At 38.0% G+C, this 26,659-nt stretch overlaps 2 protein-coding genes across 5 annotated transcripts in view; one reads left to right on the top strand and one right to left on the bottom strand.

Annotated features, from left to right (window-relative positions):
* The window catches only part of WDR19 (WD repeat domain 19), a 39,823-nt gene extending 20,846 nt beyond the window's left edge, over positions 1-18,977 (top strand). For both annotated transcript variants that reach the window (XM_036383129.2, XM_036383131.2), the window contains 14 exons: positions 855-938; positions 1,973-2,119; positions 2,536-2,660; positions 4,252-4,364; positions 5,197-5,265; positions 5,624-5,701; positions 10,064-10,160; positions 12,231-12,355; positions 13,019-13,100; positions 13,727-13,877; positions 15,197-15,320; positions 17,026-17,102; positions 17,753-17,873; positions 18,645-18,977. In XM_036383129.2, the coding sequence (XP_036239022.1) occupies positions 855-938; positions 1,973-2,119; positions 2,536-2,660; positions 4,252-4,364; positions 5,197-5,265; positions 5,624-5,701; positions 10,064-10,160; positions 12,231-12,355; positions 13,019-13,100; positions 13,727-13,877; positions 15,197-15,320; positions 17,026-17,102; positions 17,753-17,867 (1,387 nt within the window). In that variant the 3' untranslated portion in view covers positions 17,868-17,873; positions 18,645-18,977. The remainder of the gene's footprint in view (positions 1-854; positions 939-1,972; positions 2,120-2,535; positions 2,661-4,251; positions 4,365-5,196; positions 5,266-5,623; positions 5,702-10,063; positions 10,161-12,230; positions 12,356-13,018; positions 13,101-13,726; positions 13,878-15,196; positions 15,321-17,025; positions 17,103-17,752; positions 17,874-18,644) is intronic.
* Positions 16,131-26,659, bottom strand: part of RFC1 (replication factor C subunit 1) — a 37,114-nt gene continuing 26,585 nt past the window's right edge. For all 3 annotated transcript variants that reach the window (XM_036383132.1, XM_054514774.1, XM_036383133.2), the window contains 10 exons: positions 26,345-26,433; positions 24,770-24,907; positions 24,257-24,352; positions 23,996-24,094; positions 23,409-23,563; positions 23,175-23,292; positions 22,114-22,259; positions 21,459-21,672; positions 20,263-20,454; positions 16,131-19,718 (listed from right to left, as the gene is read on the bottom strand). In XM_036383132.1, the coding sequence (XP_036239025.1) occupies positions 19,617-19,718; positions 20,263-20,454; positions 21,459-21,672; positions 22,114-22,259; positions 23,175-23,292; positions 23,409-23,563; positions 23,996-24,094; positions 24,257-24,352; positions 24,770-24,907; positions 26,345-26,433 (1,349 nt within the window). In that variant the 3' untranslated portion in view covers positions 16,131-19,616. The remainder of the gene's footprint in view (positions 19,719-20,262; positions 20,455-21,458; positions 21,673-22,113; positions 22,260-23,174; positions 23,293-23,408; positions 23,564-23,995; positions 24,095-24,256; positions 24,353-24,769; positions 24,908-26,344; positions 26,434-26,659) is intronic.

The raw sequence follows: 26,659 nt of genomic DNA, 5'->3' as shown, positions 1-26,659 counted from the left end.
TTGAGTATTTGGACAGTTGGAAATTATTCAAGAGTAGCCAGTATCATAATTTTCTTTTTTTAAGTTAATTTGATTATTGTGAAGTCTCCATTGGAAAAGTCCAATTTCCTGAGATATTTAAGGACTCATTTCTGGTCTAATTGCATTTTATGGACTCCTCACATTAGGAACCAATCAGACAGTTCAGTAAGACCTCTTTCATTGAGTGCTCTAAAGATTAGGTTGGAATATTTTGTGCATTTATTTGAAAAATAAATTTTTTATTCTACCAAAGAATTATCAGTGGTATCAAAATGAGCCAGGAGAGTGCTTGGTGAAGGGGAGTGGCTTGCATCTAATGATCATCTTGATTTGGGAAGTGGGAGGTATACAAGCTTTGTTTACTCTTGCAGAGGGAGGTTCAGTTTGAAGAGTGCCCATCTTTTAGTCAGAGAGGTGAGATTTAAGTCAGCCTCTGCTGAGTCTCTCATGTCCTTTGTCCTGAAAGGCCAACTGCTTAGTTTGCTGGTTTTTATAGATCTTTCAGGTGACCATTTTAATGCTGTGCTTCTTCTGTTGGTTAATCCAATAACACTTGATGTAAAAATTGTTGATCTGGCACTTCTTATGCTTATACACCTGAGACTTAAAAAAAGAGAACAGACTGTCTTCAAACCTGTGTGCTCATAAACCGATCTGTAATTTCATGCTCTTACAAAGTGCAACTTTTGAAAATATTAAAATTACTTCAAAGCTTATCAATTATGTTCAGTTTCTTCTATCAGACTCCTTTTCAGTGTTGATATAAATATGCCAGTTTTACCAGAGAAAACTTGGAAGCAGCTGTATTTATTAAATAACTATTATCTTTCTAGGGCAAAGGTTGGTGAACTTCTTCCTCAGGTTTCATCTCCAAAGATTCACCTTCAGTATGCAAAGGCCAAGGAAGCAGATGGCAGGTACTTTTGAATGCTCTTCTTTAATATAAAACCTGCTATTGCTGTTGTTATTATTATACATGACTGTTTTTGTAAAATAAATTAAAATGCATACTGAAACTTGCATAAAATAGTCTTGTAAAAATGGATTCCAAAATATGTAAACTAAAGTTTACGCTTTGTGTATTGAAGATTTGAAACATAATCTAAGGACATTCATCTGGTGTCAAAGATGTGTTTCTAATTAATTGTTTTCCAGTCTAAATGTTAATATCTTTCTAACAAAAATCATCAGAGGTTTTGAAGTACTGAACATCATTCCATTTAGCAGAGTTTTCAATTTCAGTTTGTTTCTAGCAGCTCCTTAGCTGTGATTTTAGAGGTTACTCAAAGGGAGAATTATCATGAAAGAAATTTTTTCATTATAGACTCAGATTATTGGTACATCTTAATGGCTGCACTTGCATAATAATAATGCAAAGTTATTAGCTGAAGTGAAAGCCCGAGGTAGGTTATATTTAATCACAGAATGTAGTTCCTTCAATCCTTAGTGTAAGTAAACTGCTTCAGAATAATGATACTTGAAAATATGAAATAGCACCATACTTCAGTGTTTGCAATGATGGGGCTAGAAAATACTGTTTCTGTCAATTGCATAGTGAAAGAATGAGAAATTTCTTGATCCTGTCTACAGAACAGAAAAGAGGTCTTATTTTTAAATTGTACACCTAGCTATCATGTTTGGTTTTTATTGTTCTCTTGCTCTCCAGGGATTTCATATGGAAGAGATGAACTGTTTTTAATATATAGCAAAAGAAATGCTGGCAGAGTAGGTCAAAAATAGTATTGTGGTACTCTGCTTTTCATTTTCCTAGGAGAAAATGAAATAGAAACCAAAAACAACATAGTAAATGCAGAGCAGCGTGATTACAACTGAAAGGAAGTTGCCACAAAATAATCTCACGGATATAAAATACTTTATGTTTCCTTCACACCGTAATATAAAGAGTTATTTACAAAGTTAAAACAACTGATGTGGAGCCATTATTTTGCAGGTACACGGAAGCTGTGATAGCTTATGAACATGCAAAGCAATGGGATAATGTAATTCGACTATATTTGGATCACCTAAATAATCCTGAAAAGGCTGTTAATATTGTGAGAGAAACACAATCTCTTGAAGGAGCAAAGATGGTGGCCAGGTAACAATCATCTTATGCACATTAAAAAGAAATAGATATCTATTGGGAATTTATGAGGCTTGCTAGCATATTAGACTCTGGTTATATGTACTTGGCTAGAGACTGTGTAGGTCAGTTAATTGATTTGAGTTCTCTAAGATTTGGACAACTAAATACGTACTGATTTTTTTTTGTTGTTCTTGTTGATTTTCTGAGTAAAATTATATTAACGTGAAGTAATAAGACAATAATAAAAAATTGCCATTCTGTATTATTTATACTAAGTTAATTTTAGGAACGTAGTTAAAACAATCAAGACACAAAATGGATTAGAAGTGTGTCATACTTGTATGTATGTTATGTACTATATTCCTAAAACATTTGGTGTGTTCATTAAGCTAATTAGTACTAAGGTGTTAATTTGTCATTCGGATTAGATTCTTTCTGCGGCTTGGTGACTATGGTTCTGCCATCCAGTTCCTGGTTATGTCCAAGTGTAATAATGAAGCTTTCACATTAGCTCAACAGCACAACAAGATGGAGATTTATGCTGATATCATCAGTGAGTATTCTAGGCTCATAGTTTACTTGCATTGTGTTTTGCTGTTCTTTTAATTTTAATCAATTTGAAATCATAAGACAATGGGTGTTTAGTTTTGTTTCCCATTTCCAGTCATCGTGCCCAGTTTTGGTAACGTGTGTACTTCAGGCCTATAAGCCAGACTTTGCTTTCAGCTTTGCTTTCTCCTTGTTTCAAATCTTGCCTGTCCTACAGGTTTTTTTGTTTATCCATAGAGATAAGACATTTAGACTACTTTTTTGTGCCTATTGACAAATCCCTTTCTTTGGCCTTGATACAAAATGGAGCATTTCAGTGGTGCAGTTCTTGATTTTTGTTTCCTTTTCCTTTTCTCTTGGTTCCAGCTCTTTTCTTACATGTCACTTTTTTCCCTTTTCTACTCTTTAAGACCCTTTGTGGCTTCCTTATGTCTCAGTGAGAAGTGGAAAGGAGACCTTACTGAGAAGCTGACTTTTATCTTAGGCCATCAAGCCAGTCAGAGTCCACCTTGTCAATTTGCACCAAATTTTATAGCTTGTGTGAGGCACCTTTGAAGAGTTTCCTACCAGCTCTACATATGTTACCTCCCAAATTCTCATATTTTCAATTAATCTCTTTGTTTAGACATTGATTTCTTATTGTGAAGAAACAAAAGCTTGGCAAGAGTTAGCCTGGAGATGTATGGTTACAGATGATTGTCAAGGTGGTCACAATTGTTCTACAGTTCCTTATGCCTTTTTACTTCTATCCAAAATAGGCTGTCTCAAGCTGTAATCTAAGTGTGTAAAAAAGGAGTTGAAAACTATCTTTGGAGTAGGGTCTGTCCTTGTTTTACATGTGTACAGCAGAATGGAGTCTTGGTTAGAAGACTTAAGTAGTAGTCCCTGCCACCACATGGTTGCATTGTCCCTGATAGCCTTGCTTTGTACAAGTGTGCTTCCATATTCTGAAATTGTGAAAGTGGTTCAGGTGATAATCTCATCATCACTTGCCCTGCTTTATTTTTGCCAGGACATGATGGAAAAATTCATTATCAGATCATAGCAGTACCATTTCATTATGCTTTTTTAGAAGAGAATGTAGTGACAGGATGAGGGGGGATGGTTTTAAACTCAAGGAGAGTAGATTTAGATTAGATATTAGGAAAACTTTATTTACTGTGAGAATGGTGAGGCACTGGAAAAGGTTGCCCAGAGAAGTTTTGGATGTCCCATCCCTGGAAGGCTTCCAAGGCCAGGTTGGCTGGAACTCAGAGCAAGATGGTCTAGCAAAAGGTGTCCCTGCCCATGGCAGGGAGCTTGGAACTAGATGATATTTAAGATCCCATCAAACCCAAATTATTATATTATTCTATGATTCTGTGAAAAACAGAAATCTCATTATGGTGTAAGACCTGTGGAAACAATTATTAGTCTGACATTTAGTCTGAGTAAATAGTAAAAAAATGTGTAAGACAGAATTTGAGTCTGTCTGGCTTTGGTTTTCTTTGAATGTCAGTAGAAAAACAAAGTAGAATAGGAATATGTTCATTCAGTAGGGTCTTTATCTTATTTAATAAGAATACCCTGCTATCACTCAGATCTGTCTGTTGCAGGTTCTGAAAGTTCTACCAATGAAGATTATCAGAGCATTGCACTCTATTTTGAAGCAGAAAAGAAACATTTTCAGGCGGGGAAATTTTTCTTGCTGTGTGGTCAATATGGACGGGTCAGTACCTAAAGGATAAGCCAGTGAAAGTTAAATGTTTATAGAAACTGTTCAAGATACAGTCTTCAGGACAGTTCATATTAGATTTTAAGTGCCTTAACTGAAGACATACTGATACTTTTTTAAAAGGGTAAAAACGTAAGCAAACTATTTATGTTTACAGTTATCTAGGCTGTGTTCTATGAATGATACATTGCCATGCACATAGGTTTTTCATAGCAGTAGAAGCTTGGGGTGAATCAGTGATTGACCATTGTCAATGAATCACTGAATGTCATGATCTGCAGCAGCAATTTATTACATTTCATTGGCTTGACCAGTGGAGACTTGGTTGCAGAGTAATTCATTTAATTGCTGTAGCATACCTAACTGAAAGTTTTTTTTAAAAAGAGAAAATATGTTAATTGAAGTATGTTGATAGACACACTTTGGATCAGTTACAGGTCTGTGAACTGATGCTTGTTAAATGTTTAATTTTTGCATACTGAACACATACAAAAAATATGACTGGTTTTTGCAAATTATGGTCATTGTAGATGACAGCTCCTTCAGCTGTGGCATGGGAGGCTCCATGACATTAGAAACATTATCACATTAATCACATTGTGACATTAATCACATTGCTGTGAACATCTTTCACAGTTAGTGGAGGTGAGCACCAGAATCTGGCAAAGTCTCAGTTGTTTCAAGAGCAGCTGCTACGTCTGTAGTTGGGATAAGCATTCAGTGTGCCACTTGTCTTATCAAAATGAACAGAGAGAGAACCTGATAAAAATTAGTAAAAATTAATTTCATGTATCTCAATTTTAACTTTTCTTCTGTATCATTTTAGGCATTAAGGCACTTCTTGCAAAGTCCAAGCACAGAAGATAATTTGGCTATGGAAATGGCAATTGAAACAGTAAGCAACTTTGTTATACCAAAATATTCTCCATCTTTTTGAGAACTTTACCTTCAGTACTATGACATTTCCCCAGCATCACTGAGTGTGTTTGGTTAGATTGCAAATAGAAGGAAAACTGTATCAATAAAGAAGATATCTAAACATGTCTAAAATTCTCAACACATTAGAAAATAAATACAAACTGCTGCATGTCAAAGCTGATGAACCAAAGAATCATCTGGTTTGAACAAACAGAACTAAAAAAATCGTGTTCTGTATCTATCTGGTTTCAGTGCTTTATTGAAAGGCTCCTTATAAGTGAGTTATTTTTCTCTTCTTCTTTCATATCATAATGTCTTGTGTCTTTTTTTAATAGGTGGGACGGGCAAAAGATGAAACCCTAACAAATCAGCTGATTGACTATCTTATGGGAGAGGGGGATGGCATGCCCCAGGTATTGTATTTTTATCACTGCTGTTGTGTCACATTGCTGTGCTATAAGATATTTTGAGCTTACTTTGTCCTAAAATTCTTGGTAGGCACAGACGGTGCTTTTGCTTTTGTTAGGGAGCAAGACTTGTATGATCATTCCATGAGTCATTCACCCAGTAAGTCCAGATTCAGAAATAAAAGAAAGGAAGCAACTATCTTAGATAGAATATTTTTTCTTCAGTCATCTTTATGAAAGCAGGTAGTTGGACAGAGGAGGCCCAAATTAATGCTCATAATGAGAGTGAGACAAAACTCAGCTGTTTGTTGTTGCCAGTTTGCCAGCTGGCTGTTGCCTTTCCCAACTGGACAGTCAACATGTGTACGTCTTGAGATGAGCTACAGCAGTGATCTCTTCCTGCAGGAGCAGAGTTGGTCTGACTTTTGCAGTGGAAGAAAGTAAGGTACAAAGTAGGAGATACAGGTCAAAACCCCAAGGTTGACCAGGCTACAATAGTTCTTGTGTTCAACATCAGTGTAAGGCATAAAATGTTGCAGACAGATTTTAAAAATCCTTTTTGATTTCTGAATGGCCTTGATGATAATAGAGCTTGTTGTACATTCAGTCATACTTGGGCTTGAGTTCATGGAATTAAGTAGCTGAACCACTTGAATTTTTACTGCCTGTTACAGCAGACCTGGAATGTGAGCTAACTGGGGAGAGCCAGACCTCAGGTGAGGGTGTTGCAGTCTACTGTCAATTGCTTAGTCAAGGAATTTAGGGTCTCATACAAAGTCATGGTAAATACAGTCAGGTGCAATATGATATATATGGAAGTATAAATTATGCCTTGCTGAGGGCAATAAGGTTTGGTAATTATGGAGATGACAGGGGCTCAGTGCAGTAAGTTAATTTCACCCCTAATATTACAGCTGTGGTTTACAATTCTGTTAGGAAGCTGGAAACTGTCTCTTTCCTCTCTGTATGAATTAAGGAGTTGAGATTTTAGACTTTGAGACGTTGGGCATTTGATGGCCAAGCTTTTGTAAAAGGTAAAAAAAGGAGAGACAAACCAAACCTCTATCTCTTTATTATTTACCTCTTACTTTACCTCTAATATGAAATGTGAACTTCAATAAAATTATGAGAGAAGCAAAACATAGCAAAACAAACAGAATTCAACTGCAAGAGCCCAAAGGGAATTAAGCTGTTGGAGGCACTGGATGAAAAACCTATGCAGTATCAGTGTAAGCAACACTAATTCCATATTTATGCTGGAAGCTGGGTGGAGAGAAACTGTAGCATCCAGTCTCTTTTCTCAGAACAGCGGTCTAGCTGCCTCATTCAAAGAAGTCCATGGGACAGGGTAAGGGAAGTGAGCTACAGTATGATCTCCGTAGTGAAGAGGTTCTAAAGATTTTAGAAAAGATTTGGGAATTTTTTGAATGCCATTATTGCTGTATTTAACATTGTTTTGAACTTCAGTGCAGAGCTTTGTTTTCCTTATTTAAAAGCTCTCTCTTGTTCTTCTGAATGCTTTAATCCAATCTACCATAGTCTCTCTCAGTGAGTAACAAAATTTTACTTATCCAATCATATATATTTGCTTTAAAAACAATCATTATCTTCATTATGCTATGGAGACTGTTCTTGAATTTATCAAGCAAGATATTATTGTTTTCTATTTAGAAAATAGAAGCTTCTATGTCGTGGCATTTTTGTAAAGCTGAAAGTAAGAGTGAATTTATTGGTAGCCATGCAGCAGAAACTTGCTCATCATTTCAAGCATTGATCTTCAAACCAGATCATTACTGACTGGCTGATTGGTTTAAATCTTTCACTGCCAACAATTTTCTGGCATTTTAATGAAGTGTCATATTATCAAAATTACTATGCTCACCAAAATTTTGCTACACTATTGTCTGAGTAATTATAAACTATTTCTTAGATGTCTGATTATGTCAACTATTGTGTTTGCTAATTTCAACATATATTCTTAATTTGTCATGTGCCCTCTTTCGGGGAACATTAACTAGCAAGGTTCTGCTGTTTTCCATGTGCATATTTTCTGAGTACATACATTTTAAAAAGAAAAATTAAACTAAAATTATGAATATCTAATACTAAATCAGATTGCAGTACCAAATTTTCCAAAGACCTTAGGAAATGTATTGTATTAGAAAATTCTTTCCTGCATTTTCTGCTCCTTAACGTACTGATTTTAAAGGTAGGAGTATCAAAGTGAAACATGGGAATATTGAATATTTTTTCTTGAATTACTTTCAATTTTTTCTGGTTTTCCTTTTTTTTTTCTTTTTTTTTTGGGGGGGGGGGTTAAGTTTTTAAATATATTATTTAAATATATTATTTAAGTCAAATATAATTAGGAACATGGCAAACACCATATAAGACCACTGGTCCATGCTGGGACAGGGTCATTTCCTGCTGCAGCTGGGAGAAAGGAGAGAAGCAGCCTGGGTGGGGTAGTGCTGTTTTCTGCTAATCATCAATGGAATGGCCATCTGTGGCCATTAGGTGATATCAGAAATTGGGAAGAATTATAACCCACTAATTTTACTAATTTTTGGTTTACCCCACTAAGGGAATAGCAATTTTTCTTTTTAAGGCAGTTTACAGTGGATAATTAATATCTGTTAATGTAAGTAGTTGCAGTTACTTTATTATCAAGCTAACTATTTCATTATTCTTAAGTTACAGTTCTTAATGATGTCCAACCTTCTGATCATGCGTTGCTTAAAATTCTGCTCCATCATTAATTTAACAGTAATTCCTTTTGGTCACTTAAAGTTTTTTCTTGTATTCAAGTTAGAAAGAAGTCTAATTTTGTCTTCTCTTTTCTTTCCATGTGCGCTTCTTTCTCTCTTGCTTTTATTTCTGTGATTTTTTTTCTTTGTAATTTTTTCTTTGCTTCTTAAGTGCAGTCTAATCTTTGCAGTCATCTTCTCTACAAGGAAATATCTTGATGTCTTTAATATATCCGTTCCCTTGAATCTCTGCTTTTTTTTGCCGTGCCTGAGCCTTACATACAAAACCACACAGTATTCCAGAGAATAATACAACATTGATTAATACAATTATTGTTGTAGTAATTTTCATACCATTTTAACATAGAATACACACTTTAAGTGTTTGGATTTACTGCTAATATTGCAGAATCGGCTGGTTTGTATTTTTTTGCTAAGCTCTCCATAAAGTTGCAAGTATCGTCTTTTTTTTTTTTCATTTTTACATTTAAGTTGGAACCATACCATTATATACAATATTTAGCTTAATTCAATTCCAATTTACTAGTTATAAGATTATCATGTACAGGCTTTACTTTTTATTGACCCCATTTTAGAAATCAGTGCTAATGATATAAAATAGTGACACTCATCCAATTTTTTTGCTCTTAATATTTCCTTTTCAACATAAGCAAGGTCATTTTATTTTGCTTTTTATTTTTTATAATTCTTTAATAGCAATAAATAGAATATTTTTAATATTTACTTTTTTCTATTCCTATATTTTATTTTGTATTTTTAGGAATTAACTCTTGAGGATTTCCTCAATCCCAATTTTCTCAAAACCAAGCAAACTCTGATTTCTTATCAAAAACCAATTGTTCTTTCTCTCATTGGTATTTTTTTCTACTAGTCTTCTAGACATTTGAGTACACTTACAAAAATAGAACTCATGTTTGTTTTCTACAATACAGCCATCCTGTTTTTTGGTTTTGTTTTTAAATTATTTCACTAATTTGCCTGCTGTTAGATTGCCAGGTTTTGGGTGAACTGTTTGCTACATTTGCCATTCTTGAATTATATAATTATCCTGGTGTAGCAAATTGTAAATTTTATGCTGGTTGTCCCTTTATTTTCAATTTTCAATTTTTTAGCTCTCTTGGATGCCCACCATCTGGTCCCAGAACAATACAATCATTAGGGGCCAGATTTTGGCATCTGCATCCACACTAAGCAATGTCTACATCCAGATCCGTAACACAATTTAAGCATTTCTGGCAAGACTTCTATTTCTAAAAGGAGTCCCTGGGTTCTTTTCCGACCCTGTCAATGCCCACGCAGCTGGAGCTGTTTGGTTTTCCCTGTACAACTCTCCATGTGCATGGTGGTCTGTGGCTTTCTGCACCCTCCTGCCAGGGCTTGGCCAGCACCTGCCTGCGCTCCGTTCCCTCGGGCCCTTGCCGTGGCTGTTCTGTGCCTGGGCAACAGCCAAACCCTGCAGGGGCTCACACAGAGAGCTCTTCATGGAGCAGGCTTGTCTGCTTTCTTTGGAGAGTGTGGTGCTGGGATGAGCAAGTCAAGAAAGGGAATACAGCAGTATGAATTTGGTCAGTACTCATTGCTTTTGTATGATTTCATTCAGGATGCCAAGTACCTGTTCCGCTTGTACATGGCCCTAAAGCAGCACCGAGAGGCTGCCAGAACTGCCATAATAATTGCCAGGGAGGAACAGTGTTCAGGTAAGTCTCTTTTCTCTGATGTGATAGCAACTCTCATGCTGCCTCCTCAGGTACCCTACTTAGGGTGCTGTTATTTGTTATTTTACTTAGGGTGCTGTTATTTGTTATTTTACTTAGAGAAAAATGGTGCTTTTAATCATATTTGAGTTCAGTTTTGAATTTGAAAGTAGACTTGGGGAAAAACCTGTGGACTCACACCTTTATATTAAATATTGGGGGAAAAAGAAACTTTTGGAAAATATCTGTGTTCTTTATACATTCAAGTAAACATAGTGATTGAGACAGCCTGTGACTTTACCTTTCTGTCTACTACAGTTCATAGAATTTCCATTTCTACATATGGTTTCTGGCTTGGTACTGATCTTTTATCAGTGGAAAATGGGCAGAGGAGTTGATTTCTGTGAAGGACCAGACATATGCTTACTTTAAGCTTGGTTTTCCTTTGTAATGGGTTGCTAAAGTTAGAAAAAAAATAAGAGAGAGGGCTAGAAGCAAAATAGCTGCCACCTCCATTATTCACGCTCCTCTGTAGCCATGGCAACAACCCTACCATAACACTGCTTGCTTTTCATTTCAATTATGTAAAAGTAAAATCTATAGAGGAAAAATAGCAGTCTCGGGAATAACCCAGGCAAATTAACATTTATGGGCTGCTCCTTGGCTGCTCCTCAGCACTGGGCTAAGGAGGGGAAAAACCTCTGAAACCCTTGGCAAGCAAATCTCCCAGTCCATCATAGAAGTGAATAATGTATTTGTGCTAATTATATAAGCAGGAAATGCAAAGGCTCAAGGGTTTAAATATTTATTAGCATCTCTGAATCTGAAAACTTGTATCTAAAATGCTGTATCCCATGGTGTACTTCATATTCCCTAGTAGTATAAATGTGTTGTGCAACGGTGTAATAAGAAGCACCGTGTTTGTTTCATTTAAAGCGCCAATCTTGCGGTAACTATTTCTTCTGGAGAGGCAATTTTACATCAGCATCCTCTTCCTTCAGCAGATTTCAGTGGGCTTGATTGTGAAATTTGCACCAATATAGTTTGTTCTTTCCTTATCCATCTAATAATAATATTTAAGTCATACTGCTTGGTATTTTTCTTTGGGAATGCCATTTTAAGTGCAGTTTTGCTTGAAGTTATTTTTATCTAATCATGCGATTTTAAGACTGTATTATATTGAGAGTCAGTAATAGAATATAAAAGAATAATGTTGTTTTCCAGCAACTAATTCTGAAGTGATATTTAGCTGTCTCACACAAATTTCACAGTTTGATTCAGTTGTAGTGTATAACAAAACATTACAAATTGGTCTGTAGAGTGAAAACATCTGCTGATAGAGAAATACAGGGAGGTGAAGGAGAATGTTTGCTGAAATAACTAGAATTTCCTTTAAATGCCTCCAGCTGTGAAGAGTATGACTTTCTCAGCCTCTATTAACGCAAAAAATCCCAAAACAATCAGCAAAATAACCCCAAAACAATACAAGAAAAAAACATCTTAAGAATAGACTAATTGCAAAACACTACTTGATTTCAGCTACAGTGATAACTTAATGAAATCCTGTGGTTTCAGGACAATCCTCGATCATAACCTTGAAACAGTATAACTTAGTGAAATAACATTCAAATTTTAACTATCCCTTGACAGGTTTTGGGTTTGGTTGCAGAGGCAAGGAGTTGCCAATGCAAATGATCAAGTTAAAGTATACTAAATTAATATTTTAAAAGTGGCTTTTGAATATCTGACATTGAAGAACAATTACAACAAAAAAAATCTTTAAATGCTCTAAAAACATCTTCCACTTTTAAAGTTCATTATATAAATTGTCATCATGTATATTTTGCTACTGTTTAGATTACTTCTCCTAGTGTAATTTTTTTTTTTAAACTTCCTGGCTGATATTGTTTAGGATACTGTGACAAGCAACTGCTTGTGGCTTTCCAAATAAATTGTCATGCAATGGTTTTATTCAAAGGATCAGCATAACTTCTGCTTCCCTATATTTCATTAGTAAAGATATTGTTATGAAAAATTAAATTTACTGTTAATTGTTGGGTTTTTTTTCTTAAGGAAACTATCGAAATGCACGTGATGTGCTTTTCAGTATGTATTCAGAGTTAAAGACCCAGAAGATTAAAATTTCTTCTGAGATGGCTACAAACCTTATGATTCTACACAGCTATATTTTAGTGAAGGTAAGGAAGTGAGAAATTGAATTTATGTGTAAGTTGCACAGCGTCTGTTTTATTGAATTGTATGGATGGATGTTGTGTGTACATAAATTATATTGTCATATAGATTGTGTCACAGAATCCAAGTGCATGCTAACAGCAAGCTTCAGGAGGACAATCCATAGTTGTTTCTGCCTCTTTGAGTAGCGTATTCTTTTTTTAAATACTGAATTATTGAAAATTACATATGGCTTCCTGTTTTTCTTTTGCATTCATGCTTACAAATACTATGCTACAACTATTTATTATTATTGTTGTTGTTGTTGTATTTGAGGTTATTATCCATAAGTAGATCATTGCTTTTCTGCAAATGAAGTTAAGCAGGGGCTCAAATGATTTCTCTTTGTTAACCCATGGATGCCCATCAGGATATCTATTCCTACAGCCAACTTCAGCCTCCCTCTCTACCAGCAGTGAGGCAAGACCTGCAAGTGCTGGGCCGAAGGCCAGAAGGACTGGGGAAGGGCCATGCTGAGGTCTCTGGTCCCTTCTGTAGTTAGCTCTGCTCAGTTTCACGAAGGAGCTGTTGGCATGCAGCTCCCAGCAGGATGGATGCATGCCAAGAGCAGGCTGCAGGAATTCCTCCCCCATGGCTGCAGTAAATGTGGTTTGTGTGCTGCATTCCAGATTCACGTGAAACGTGGTGATCACATGAAGGGAGCGCGGATGCTCATACGAGTGGCCAACAACATCAGCAAGTTCCCATCACGTAAGTGCTGACAGCAGTGGAGCTGTGCTCTACAGGGGACAGCTCATTAATCAGCACTGCCCTGCAAGGTTCATCCTCCCCTGTGATCCTGTGGGCAACAACACAGTGTAACTGCACAGTGTGCTCTGCATGCTCCTCCAGGCAGCTCCTCTATACACAGCCTCCAGGATGGGATCCTCACCAGCACTTTAATCTGTCCTCACTTTACTGCAGTACTGAGCAGCCTCAACCACACACAGTCTCAGGACTGTGTGTAATGAAGTGACTGGTTCTGGGACTTCATCACCAAATCTTGATGGATCTTTTTTAATTATTTTTGGGTACATGGAAAATGTAGACTAAAAAGTAGGCTTTAAAGAGTGCAGACAAGATTTCGGAGAAATGGTTAAAATCAGAACATTCCTGTTGCCATGCTGAGCTTCAGGAGTGTGAGGCAGTAAGAGTTGAAACTATGGTTTTTCTGTATATGGTTCCAGGAATGCCCCATATTGTGCAACTCTGTACCATGACAAAGAAGAAAAATAGTCTTTTTTTCATCAGTACTTTTTTAGCTGTATTAGCTTAAAGGTTTTAAACATTAATGTTGGTAAATAAATATTTGACATCATTGTTTCATTGGATTACAGATATTGTGCCAATCCTGACTTCAGCTGTGATTGAGTGTCACCGAGCAGGATTGAAAAACTCAGCCTTCAGTTTTGCTGCTATGTTGATGAGACCTGAGTATCGGAGTAAAATAGATCCAAAATACAAAAAGAAAATTGAAACAATGGTCAGGTGAGTGATGTTAATCAAATGCAGACAATTGCAAGGCCTTACTGTGTTTTGCTTTTTATGTTTTTGCTCATAAACCTGTAGACTGTTTTCACATTATTTCACTGTCTTATATTTGAAAGGCTAAGAATCATTTTCCACCCTTTTTTGAGGTTTAAAGACTTCCTTTGAATGTGATAAGCCTTAAATGCAATGTGCATTTAAAATGTTTCCTAACCAGCAATAGTGTTTTCCATCTTCTCCCTACAGACACAAGTGCAGCCACAAAGGTTTAGTTGGTTTCTAGTTGAGAATCCAGAGCCAAACTGTTGGCTACTACAGCAGCAAGCATTGTGCTCTTCTGTGATTTAGATGACTAAATGGCTAAGATGAAAAAGAATGGGAGGGCAAATAAAATATATGAATTCCTGATATTTTCTTCCTTATCTGAAGTTTTGTTTTGATCCTAGTCAATATTTTCTGCCAGAGGAGGAAGCATAGGTAATTGTAGAACAGCAGGGCAAGCATATGTACCACTTCTGTCATTTATTCTACTTGTCTCTAACCAAGGCTCAGGGACTTCCTGAGCTCGTATTGATGCTTCAGGTATTTATTTGTGAAGTCTGTAAGCTCTCCATGAGCTTATCCAATCACTCTGCTTAAACTAAATATTTAATTTAAATGTACATATTTAATGACAGTTGATTCCTACAGCAAGTTCCATTGTGTCAGGACTGGTCTCTAGCTAGTTAAGGCCTCGTAGGTTTTCCTCTTGGGAAAACTTTTTCTGTGTCATTTATGATTTTAAACATGTTTTATTTATTTCCCCTCTATCTGTTTTATCTTTTCAGGACCTAAAGAGTCTCAGCTTACATAGCCTTTTATGGATACTGGTTTTTATGGTGTTTCTCTGAAATTCATCTTACATTCTTCTGCCTTTCTGGAGGCAGTTAGAAGCTGTATGATCCTACCATGAAACCAGTTTTTTGTTACTCCTGTTCTCTGTAGTCCTACCACAGAAAATCTCTGAAACAAAGAAACCATAACTTTACAGTCAATACATATAGACTCTGAGTTTTGAAATCTTGTAAAGTATTAGAATTAGTTACACCTCCTAAAAGATGGTGGTGTTTCTAATTAAATGGAAAGTTATCTATTATTTCTGAGTTGACATAACTGTGATGAAGCTTGGGTGATAGTTAAAAGGAAGGAGCTGATAGAATGTAAAATAGCAGCTGGAAGTTATGCAAGTAACTCAAAGTAAAAACACTTGCCATTGTAAAACAGCTTTGTTAAGTTCAAACAGCTTGAGGGTTTTATTCACAGCTGTATCTGTGTTTTAGACGTCGGGACACAACTGAGACAGAAGAGCCAACCACAGCCTGTCCCTACTGTGCTTTCCAGCTCCCAGAGTGTGAACTTCTGTGTCCCAGCTGTAAAAACAACCTTCCATACTGCATTGCAACTGTGAGTGCCTGCTGTGCTTTCTGCACTGTGACAGTAAAGGCAAAGCTGCTTTCCCTTCTAAAAATAAGTTCATTTGAACTTCTTCAGTTTGCTAGTGGATCCAAGCTAGATATTTTTATGCATTTATGGGTTTTTCTAATCTGTTGCCAAATTTCTTTTTGTCTTTGACTATCATAAGAATATCCTCACTTGCCACCTCCAAGTAGCAGGCACCTGATGGCGCCAGTAAATTCAGGAAATATTCTGGGAGACTTCAGCTTCCTGAAAAAGCACGTGCAGCACCAGGAATCCCTAGCACACATTTGGTGTAGTTGGTGCACTGGGGAGAATACAGATTACTGCTGCTGATGCCTTCCCAGCTCAGCCATTTGCCCAGGGGCTCAAGTGCTCAGAGAACAGAAGTCCCTCTTTCCTTTTCCATGTACAAGAGCTTGTGGAGGGCACAGCTCAACTCCTCTCAGCTACCAAGACTTAATATTAAAAAAAAAAAAATTAAAAAACCAACCAACCAACTGAACAAAAAAAAACAACAAAACTTCAGAAAGCTCTTTGGGAAATTTTTAAGCACATCCAATGCTAATGCTTCAGGCAGTGACCTCAGCATTTCTTACATTACTCATCCTTACATAACTGAGAAGTTCTAATATTTTTTTGTTTCTTTAGAGTGTACTGAAAAGGTAAGGATGGCATACATTCTTGGTGGAAGTTACTGTACAGCTACTGTATAACTAACACAGTTTTTACTGGGTTCACATGAATTGTCATACTAAAATTGCAAGAAAAAAAGAACTTACTTGAACAAGAAACAAATGTTAGAATTAACATTCTTTATTAAAACTAAAGAATTAAGTCTCACAAAAAATTAATATCAATTATGTGGGGGTCTTTTTGCTCTACTGGTTTAGCAGAATAAGGTGACAGGTATACTTTAGAAATAATATCTTTAGGAAAACAAAGGGTTTTAAATATAAATTTATGAGCCAAACACAATGTACATGTTAAAGTATGTTACACAATATGTATTTAGGCTCCATCTTGGCCACAGTTTGTTTATGTCACAGTGTTTGCAGACATTAGGACTGTGGCATTTTCAAATATCAAACCAGAGTCAGTGTCAAAACTGTCTGCTGTTGTATATTGTATTAGAGCATAAATCTCTCAGTAGAGGTCAAGGTGCTGCTGTGTTTTTATAGTATTAAAAAGATACATACAAATGCCTTCTAGCAAAAGCAAACTAGTAAACTGTAGCAAAAAAGAGAAAACGTAAAGAGGCAAAGGCCAGGCAGGCTCACAAATGAGTGCTGAATGTGACCTACTGGGCTCAGGTGCTGCAGCTTTGGGGGGCATTTTTGGTATGTCATATACAACACCAAAAATGCCAGCAGATTTAGGTACAGCTCTGGGTACAGACCTACAAATAGCATTCTAAAATTGCCAAACGAGAATAATTTTAAACACTGTAATTCAGTATATTCCTAGATTTCCATTTTAAAAAGAGGAATGCAAATGATAACACTGCATCTGTGAGAGCTCCTTTTCTAGTTACAGATTTTACACAGTAATCAAGCTACAGTAACACATGTGGGGCTTTTAATTCAAGATCTTAGAACTCAGTTGCTGAGGCTTTCTCATAAGAGGTCCAAAAGGAAATGCTCTGTAGGCAGGCAGCACTTGCCCCTCAGTTAGCTGCAGTTTCTGTCTGCAGGGTCGGCACATGGTGCGCGATGACTGGACAGTTTGCCCACACTGTGACTTTCCTGCCCTCTACTCAGAATTCAAAAAGTAAGTTGGGATTTTTCTCTACTGCAGTATTCCAATGTTTCTTCATATTTTAGCAGCTAATGGGTCACTTGGTACTAAAAACTTGTAATAGAGCTGGGCTGGGTGGAAGAATTCCCCTTACTTGGTAATTGGCACCTTAGACACTCAGAGAACATTGCTTCAAAGTTGACCAAAATGATAGGATATGATCAAAGAACTGGGCCAGGGATACAGGGCTCCAACAGGAACAGTAATGAAGATGGATGGTGAGCTTGTGTAAGTTCTCAGATCTGTCCAGGAAGAAGGCCTGACACGGGGGGAGGGCAGGAACACAGACGCAGCAGCAATCACCAAAACAATCAAAGTTCACATAGAATTGGGTACAGACTAAGACAGCAATTATGTCTTGTCCCTCATAATCACATGTGACAATGGGATAGCTCTGTTCCAGTATCAGCAAAACCTCCTTTGTTATATGTTTAAATGCAAATAGCAGCCTTCCTCATGTGGTTCTCAAATGTTGAAAACTTAGACAGAAGCAGCTATTGCTCTGACCTGCACTTGTTACAAGCACTGGTCAGAACTCTGGTCTAGGCTTTGTGCCTCAGGCCCAACTTCCTTTGAAAAATGTTAGAATTTGCTTTTGACCAGTTACCCTTCCTTTAAAACAGCCTGTTACAGACTGAAAATGTATGTCCCATGTGTTCTGAAAGGATTAACATTACTGATCTTAAGAAAATAAATGACTGCACAGAATACCTCAAACTAGAAGATGAGGACCAGTAAATTCAGGTATGGCCTACAGTCTGTACTTCTTATTTAACAGGGTTCATTCTAGACAGCTCTGGAGTTTTTCCTAGTAAGGAATCTTAGAGCCTGGGTCAATGCCTCAGATAACTTGAGACCCAGTTCTATCACCTATTTGCCCTCAGGCATGCAAACACCAGTAGGTTTTGCTACTGCAACTGACCTGGTTGTTAAATTGTGCTTCAACTCAGTTTACCTCTATGACTACATTAACATCCCCAAACTGTTGTGGTTTGGAACATGTTCCTGAACACCAGGTGTGCTCGAGTAGCACAGAGAACAGTTTGAAGATCTCAGCATCATCCAAACTTCCCCAGCTCTTCCAGCACGGGTTTAAGTGTGGGGGGATAGAGAGCAAGAGGGGCACTAACTGGAAGGAGCAAATCTAAAATGCAGGTTACCTGATCTTAACTTGCCTATTTAACAGAATCTATCCCAGGATAACAGCAACAAGTACTGGCCTGAAATACTCATCCTTTAAAAAATGAGAGCATGGCTCTGTCTATACCAAAGACTTAGATCCAGCTGGTTTTTTTTTAATGGTAACTGAAAATGAGTTAGTTAACAGTATTCCTCAATAATGTTAATAGTTTCAATAATTGCAATTTACTATTGCAAACACCTTATGTGAAAACTCAGCTGTAGGTCACAGTAATGCACTCAAGTTCTTTTGGGGAATTTTTAGATGATTTTATTTTTCCTGATCTGCTATCACAGTATCTCAGAATATAATTAACCACCTCTGTTTATTTCCAGAACTGCTTGTGTTGGCTGGCAAGCAGCAAGGGAAGATCTTTCACTACATCACACATCTCTTCCCCAGGCCTAGTAACAGCCATGTCACTTCTATTTTGTGATATCTGTAACTATTTAGCTTTTGATAAATTTTGTACTTTGGTTTATTGTAGTAATAAAACTGATAATTATTACAAACAAAATCTGCATTTCATCTGCACCAAAGACAAACCACGGGGCCATCTTTGTAATATGAGTGGCAGGAAGAAAAAACACTTCCCTACTGTTTTCTTTTTCAGTATCCATTCTGAACTGTTATGAATATTTTCAATTAAACAGTTTTTACTCTTTAAATATTCCTTTCTAGTTTTGATTAAAGATATAACTTACTCAAGTACAGACTTTGGAAGTAAATCCCTCACTGCTTTTCTGTATCTGTAACTGAACAAAAGGGAAGTTTAGGAAAAGAGGAATGCCACATCACGTATGTAAAGGAAAAACAAAAGTGTGGAATAAAGGAGGGAAACAGGACAGAACACTCCATGAACTTAACCAAAATTTTAAAAGAATCCTGTGAAACATTTTATTGTAATTTTATATACTGCTTAATTTCTATAATGTACAAATAAGCCATTTATGTATGGGGTTTTTTGCATCATGTACTATTTACAAGACTTCACCACATAATGTCAGGGGATTTATATTAAAAAAAAAAGCAGTGAAGTCCTAGGAAGACTCAGCAGAAATGCCAGGTAACTAAGCATGACATTTTCAGCATGTTCATGCACCTGGTGTCGTTGCACAAGGAAGTTCTAGCTTGTAACATGTACCATGTTAGGAGTAAGCACAGCAGGGTGAGAGCACAAGAGCTGCAGCACCTCTATAAGAGGAGCATTTTCAATAAACTGGTTCTACTTTCCCAGCGGCAGCACTGGATCTGTTTCATGTTCTTGGCAGAAGTTAGATAAGCAAAGCTGTGTCCAAAGCAAGGTTTTAGTCTAAATGTCTTGTTTTCTCTTTTCTTTTCCCTTCTTTTTTTGTTGTTTCTTCATTTTTCTCTCTTTTTGGCAGCTTGGAAGACTTCCCCTTTTTTTGCTACAAACAGAAATACAGACAGTTTAAAATCCAGCTGACAAAAGTTTAAGTCCAAATGCAGTCAAATGTTAAGGAAAAAACCACCTCTTTCCCTCCCCTTTCAGGTGTGAAGTTCCTAAATGCCATAGAGAGTACGGGCTACCATATTCAGTCTTAAGGCTCCCCATTTAGTGATACCTACAAAGGTATTACTAGAATTGTCATCTCTAGGAACCACAGGCACAGGCCTGTGGTGGCTCCTTGCCACTGGCACTATCCTCATCAACACTTAAAATATTACTAAGTTTTGGAACTGGATGCAGAATTTTAGATTTAGAGTAATGTCTCGCTTTGGTCCAACATAAGACAATGGATGGAAGTAACTTAGACTCTTCCACACTACCACCAGTTAAAATTTTAAAAGTTGAGAGATTATTTAATACTTCTATGATTTTTTTCTTAACATAATCTTAATGAATTAAAAGTCACAGAAAGGTAACTAAAAACAAACAAAAAAGCCCCAACACTTCAGTGAGGTTGTTTAATACTGAGGAAATTAAATCACCTTAATCATTGCATCACTCTCAACAGTGTCCTGCTCATCCTCATCAGACTGGATCTCTTCCACAGTCAAGTCTTCACTCAGCTCTAAGGTTGCTGCAGATCCCGACTGCCTTTTGGATGCCTTGGCAGCACTAAGGGAATATGGAGTCAGATGTGCCTCTTTGTTGTAGGCACGTGTGAAAGCTGCTTTGACCTGGCAGGGTAGAAGGAAGGAAACTGAGCATCAGTTTAGGAACTGTAGATTGTTAGAAACTTACTGACAGATTCCACATCAACTTTCCTTTGGAAAGACATGACCAAAGATACACAGAAGATGCCACTCTCTCAAAAGGACACAGAAAGTGTTTAAGAGCTGTATGGTGAAGGCTTATTTTAAACAAGTCCCACATAATTCTCAATAAAGTGTGTATCTTCAGATGCTTGCTCAGGCCTACAATAATTTCAGCACAGTCACACCAGAGCCCCCTTCAGCAGCACTGTACACTTGCCAGACTAAGCAGCATATTCAGACTAGGGGAAAACACCTGATAGTAGTGTAGGTTTAGTTTACAGCAGGTTCTCCTCTTTCCATGAGCACCTGATCTGTTTCAGTTCACATCTGCCTAGTTTGTAAAAGCAATCTGAGCTTAAGCTCACCTTGTACCAGGTGAGGGGCCCAACCACTGGAGTGCAGTAGCTGGGTTCTGGAAGAGCAGTACATGAAGCACTCCAGGTCTGGCACTTCTGTCTGACACGAATGGGAAAGGTGTAAGCTGCCAGGCAGCCTCTGAAGGCAGTGCCTGCTCTGTAACACAGGCAGCTGTGTGTCCCTCCTCCTTTGCAGGACAGTAGGACAGGCAGGGCTGTGCCTGAAGGACACAGCCCTTACAGCCAGAGCCTCCTTGTACAAAGGTACCAGCTTTTCCTGTCCTTCCTCTGTTCTGCTTCTATACCCAAGACACAACAGACTCCTAGTAATCCTTTACACCAGGAACAAAAAGTGTAAGACTCCAGAGTGAAGCACAGCCTGATTATCTTTTAGGACTTAGCCCTGAACTTAGTGGTATGTTTGACAGCTGATTCACAAGACCTACTATTAATTATGGTTAAGCTGGTCCACCAACTTCAGGCTTTCCAAAGCACATCCATACCATAGCAGTTATTCTAGGATTTCTTTTTTAAGATATGATAGAAAACAAATTCACTGGTGAATTTTACCTTGGGATCCAGCTTTGAAAAAGGACTGGGTTTGCCTCCCCACGTGCTTATTTCCATGATATTTTCAACATCTTCTTTCATCAAGCAGTAGGAGTCCATAAATGTTATAGCCTGTTGTACACCATCTGCTCCAAAGTCTCTCAAGGGCTGGACAAGTGCATCCCGCAAATATGATAAATATTCCATATTTACTGTCCTCTTGCATGTCTGAGTTCTTTGTCAAATTGAAAATAAAATATGGAGTAAGTAAATCTGTCCAACCAGCAACATTGACTTCTAAAGACAAGAACAAATAGGTAAGGAGGCCCTCAGCAAATAACAATCAGCTGCATTAAGAGCAAACTGCAAGTTGTGCCATTCCTTTTGCCATACCTGCATTGGGGAATAACCAATGCAAGGTATTTAAACACCAAGCAGACTGGGGAAACACATCTCTGAGAAACAACTTCAGGGGAAAAAAGAAAAATGCAAAGTACTTGTGATTGACTTGTAGAAATTAGGCACTGAGAAAAGTGTCCCTAACAACATAGGAACACATTCACAGAACACATGAACATGTCACTTATTTGCACCAAGCACAGCAAGGAACTGATGGTAGTTAATGAACTGCACAAGAAAGAATCAGAGGAATGTATCAGAGGAATGCCAGTACTACCTGAGGCTCATGTGCATTGCCAGTTCTTGAATGATACGATCGTGTTTGCCTGTGGATGAAAATTTCCCCAGCCAGCTGGGAAAGACAGGAAACTGGGACATGTAACCCCTCATCAGCTCCCCTGGGAGAACACTTGCATAAATAGCCTGAAAAAGTAACACACATGCCAAACTCAGATCACACTGAAAGTCTCATGGACACCATGACACACTGCCCTGCACTTCACTGTCCCCAGGGAAGAGGGGTAGGTGACACAGGGTCACACTGGAAACAGCTTATTTTAAGAGAACTCTCTCAATTGCTTATTTCTGGTCAATCCCTCTAAGGTTACAGCTTCATCCCTTGTACCACCCTGTTTATTACCATGTTCTAAAATACCTGTGAAGTTTTCTTGGTTTCAAAACCCAAAAAAACCCAAACAGACAACCCCAAAACATAGCCTTTTCTCATGTCCAGTTTAGAGTGCAGTCAAATAGCTGACTTCACACAAACAAGTGATCTCCAACACACAGACATGGTGGAAGAGAGCTTTCCAAAGAACACTGCAATCTACCTAAGTCAGCTCTGTTCCTAAGCATACAGCTCTTTGGACCGGTACTGAACTAGATGACATCCAGAGGTGCCTTCCAATTTCACCTACAATGCATTCTCTGATGCCAGTCATAATCCTTTAAGCACAAGTCTTGTCAGTGTTTCAGTGAGCATTAAAAGAAGTACAGTGACCAAGTTTCAGTCCTCTGTGCTTTGAAAGAAATCCTACCCTGGTGAGAGGAAGGACAGAGCAGGCTTGTAACAGCAAAAGTGATAACACACCATGTGCTTCTATGCTTTGTGACTGTCCACCTTCTCCACATTGCAGAAGACTTTATTTCATGTTGCAGCATGGGCTCAACAATATGGACATAGGAAACTCTTCTGATTGCCAGTGGAACAGAAAACACTACATGAAGTACAAACTGTACATATCATATAACTACACTGAAACACCAATTTCCACAGATCCACCTTTAACACTGGACAGCCCCCCCTTAAAGAACACAAAGTGAGTGTTAAGTGCTCACCTGTGTTGGAAGAAGATTCCAGTTCTGCTTGCTACGAATCTGTCTGTCCACTATATCACCATCACATATACTATCAGCTGCTCTACTCAAGAGCACCAAGTGCTTTTTTAAATTACCTCTGGAAAAAAAATGAAGTTGACTTTGTTACAAGGCAGAAATATCCAGATAGGTTTTAGTCTACCTTGACTCCCCAACACAAAAGCCTATACCAATTTAGGGTTTGGAGTAACTCACCCAGCAGCAGCTGGTTTCACATGCACATAGTTCTCTTGGACAAAGAGAGGTGCTAGTGAATAATCATGGAAGAAAAGATCTGATTTGTCTATAAGAGACATACGAGCAGCCTCCTCTCCAGTAGCAAAAACCTTCCGGACAACATCAAAGGGGCCCTAAATAAATGACATTTCAAGAAGTCAGCAGCTAGAAGGTCAGCACAAAAAGTAAAACACAGCACAGTATCCACAAAATCAGTATCCAGAAGTATCTTCACTCATCAGTACAAGCCCCTCATTCAGTATTTCCACCCTAGAACTTTACCAGTTTTAAGAACTGTAATTTATTTTTGATATTAAGAGAATTATGTCCTAAACAGAGAACAAAGGATGGGAAGTATGAGCTTCATAATTGCATCTTACATAAGAGACAAGTATATCAAAATTCAGATTCAGTCCTGGATATACTACTCTTCAACTATTTGTGGCAAATGCAATAGCTCTTGGCACCTAGGCTTTATTCAGTGCTTCAGTTCAAAAGATGCTTATAAAGCCAAGTGATTATATCAGAATATGACAGTAAAAGCCAATCCAGTATTTGACACTTACCAGTTTGATGTCCTTTTTGGCTCGGCTGGCATCTGTTTTAGCCTCATCATAAGTCAGTGATTTGTCTTTTGCACACCACATATTAAGATTATGTAAAACCTAAAGAACAAAATTTACAATTTTGTAGCATAATAGAATTTAAATGGAAGACTCTGGCAATAACAGCCTAATCTTTATACATAAAAATACTGTTTAAATACTTTGAATTCAATGTACATAATCTGCTATCTGAATGGTCACTGATGCTGAATGGGTACTGACCTGTCTGATGTCCTGATTTGCTGCCAGGATTATCTCTTGCATAGCAGGTGGGGGAATTTTTAAACCTTCTTTAAATGCAATAGACATCATGGCACCCTGTAATCACAATTGAGAAACTGTCACTAGAGAATTCCTATGAGTTCTTGCCCCAGCAGAAAATACTGACACATGTATGAAAGAACACTGCATATTTTTCTAAATTTTTAAATTTAGCTAAAATTTTCTCTCATAATCATAAGCCATCATTTACCAATGGTGTAAAAAAGAGCATGTTTGTTTATAAAAACAATTTTGGATATATTCTTAAGACAGACATCTAAAATCCAAAAGGCTTTGGGAAGAGAAACTCAGGCAATTCATTCTGAACAACAGTTACTCGCTGAGATGATGGATTAAGTGGTGTATCCAATTTACTCTGAATAAACTGTGCCACACGAAAACTGAAGTTCCTGATGATAATTCGGTGCAGCCCATAAAGCCACAGCCATAAAGCCACAGCCACAGCCTACTTACTTTGATCTGTTCTAGCCGAGGTCTCTGAAAACGGAGATCCAAGCAGTAGTGGACCAAGGAGCGCATCTTGGGGTGGTTGCGATCATTGCACATGCAAATGATGGGAACCTTCGTGTGCCGGATCAAAGCAATCAGCTCCTGCAATCGAAACACGTTACAATGCCATCAGATAACTGGATAATGAGAGCAATTAGAATGTCATACCAAGCAGCATTAGTCCCTGCCTTAAATCAGATCCTTGACAGCTGCCAAGTCCACATTTCTACACAGTGCAAACCTAGCCCCTTGCCTGTATTTTTCACTTCCTGTTCTGTTCAGCTGCAAAAGATCTGCTGCCTACCCACTTCCATTCCTTACTTCCAGCAGTTATGTTTGGAACTGTCTTGAAGAAGCAATGAAGACCAACAGCCCAGAGTACAGCTGTCCACCTACAGAACCAGACTCATTTCTCCAAAGGCCAGTTTGACCTGGCTTATGCCCAGAGGGCACACACAGCTTTCTGGCTGCACCCTGCCTGAACAGTGCTAAAGCAGCAGAAAAGGTATCTAAGCTGTAGCAAAGACATGGGAAATAGAACAATAGAGCTGTGTAGTTTAGCTTTCTAAGTTGCAACAAGTTTATTTAGTAGATATTTAGAAGGTTAAATATGAATAGTGCTCTGTGCTTTGTCTCTTATAAACGGGCCATTGTATGCGAGAAAAGGCCACCATTGTTTTAACCAAAGCTACATGTGCTTAAGGTGATTAGATAGAACTACTGTCAGTATGCTTCTGCTCTATGTAACTGGCTAAGATGGCTTTATGGTGTGCTGTAACATCAAGTTTCCTTGGCCTGCTGCCTGACCAGCAAGCAGGTAGCATCTCTTCATTGCCATAACCCTGTAATGAGACTGATGCTGAAAATAAACAGCTCAAGACACTTGTCATAGCGGCCCCATCCCATTTGTGTCTGTCAAAGAATGAAAAGGCAGAAAGTAAAAAGATCAGCTCATCTCTGCTCCAAGAGGCTTCATCACTTTTAGGCTCACCAGAACAAACTTTGCTAGCTCTAATGAAGGTGAAAATCAGTTCAGTTTCATTCTTACAATGAAAATACCTGCATCTAAGCTAAAAATCTCTATGCCCTTTACCATCAAAGTACTGCACGTGACTATAGGAAATCCTCAGAAGCTAAAACTGGAGCTACTAAAGAGAACAAAGGGTGCTGCTGCCTATGCCACACATTAGTTACTCAGTGTTACTGCCTATGCAAAAGAGCAACAGTCCCAGCCAGACTATGAACCTCCCACTGCAGGGAGATGTCACCTTAGAGAGACCTTAGGATAAATGTACCCGTTCTAAAGTGCACACACTCAAGTTCATCACTCCAGGCTTCTTCTACACAAATATCCTTTTTCCCCCATCTACCAAGGCACAATTCTTACACCAAAACAGGCTTCTAAAACATGTCAGACTGTACTCTGCAGAGAGTTTGTTTATGGACCATGGGTTGAGGACAGAGTGGCTTGACTATCTTGTGCTATATATGGCACACACTCTTGGCAATGGCATTAGCTAGGAACTACAGTGGCTTCACCTGAATCCCTCCTCTGTCTTCATTGCCTGCCATACCATCCACTTCATCCATGATCAATACATGCTTCCCGCTAACTGATGAAGATGCACCTGAAAATGAATATGGATAAGAAAATGAGATGAGAATAAAGGAGTCTTGCTCAGAGTTTTACCCAATGCTAAGTAAGATAACACCATCCTGGGCTACTGAGGTGGTGGCTCTGCCACTTGATCACATGAATCTATGTTCACAGACCAGACTATAACCTCATGTTATTTTCTTAGAAACAAGTCCCATGGAACAGAGGAGCAACTGCACAGTTCTTGAGTAGTTTGT

The sequence above is a fragment of the Molothrus ater genome, chromosome 4 (genome assembly GCF_012460135.2).
Source record: "Molothrus ater isolate BHLD 08-10-18 breed brown headed cowbird chromosome 4, BPBGC_Mater_1.1, whole genome shotgun sequence".
Classification (NCBI taxonomy): domain Eukaryota; kingdom Metazoa; phylum Chordata; class Aves; order Passeriformes; family Icteridae; genus Molothrus; species Molothrus ater.
This window is presented reverse-complemented; position numbering and strand designations above follow the sequence as displayed.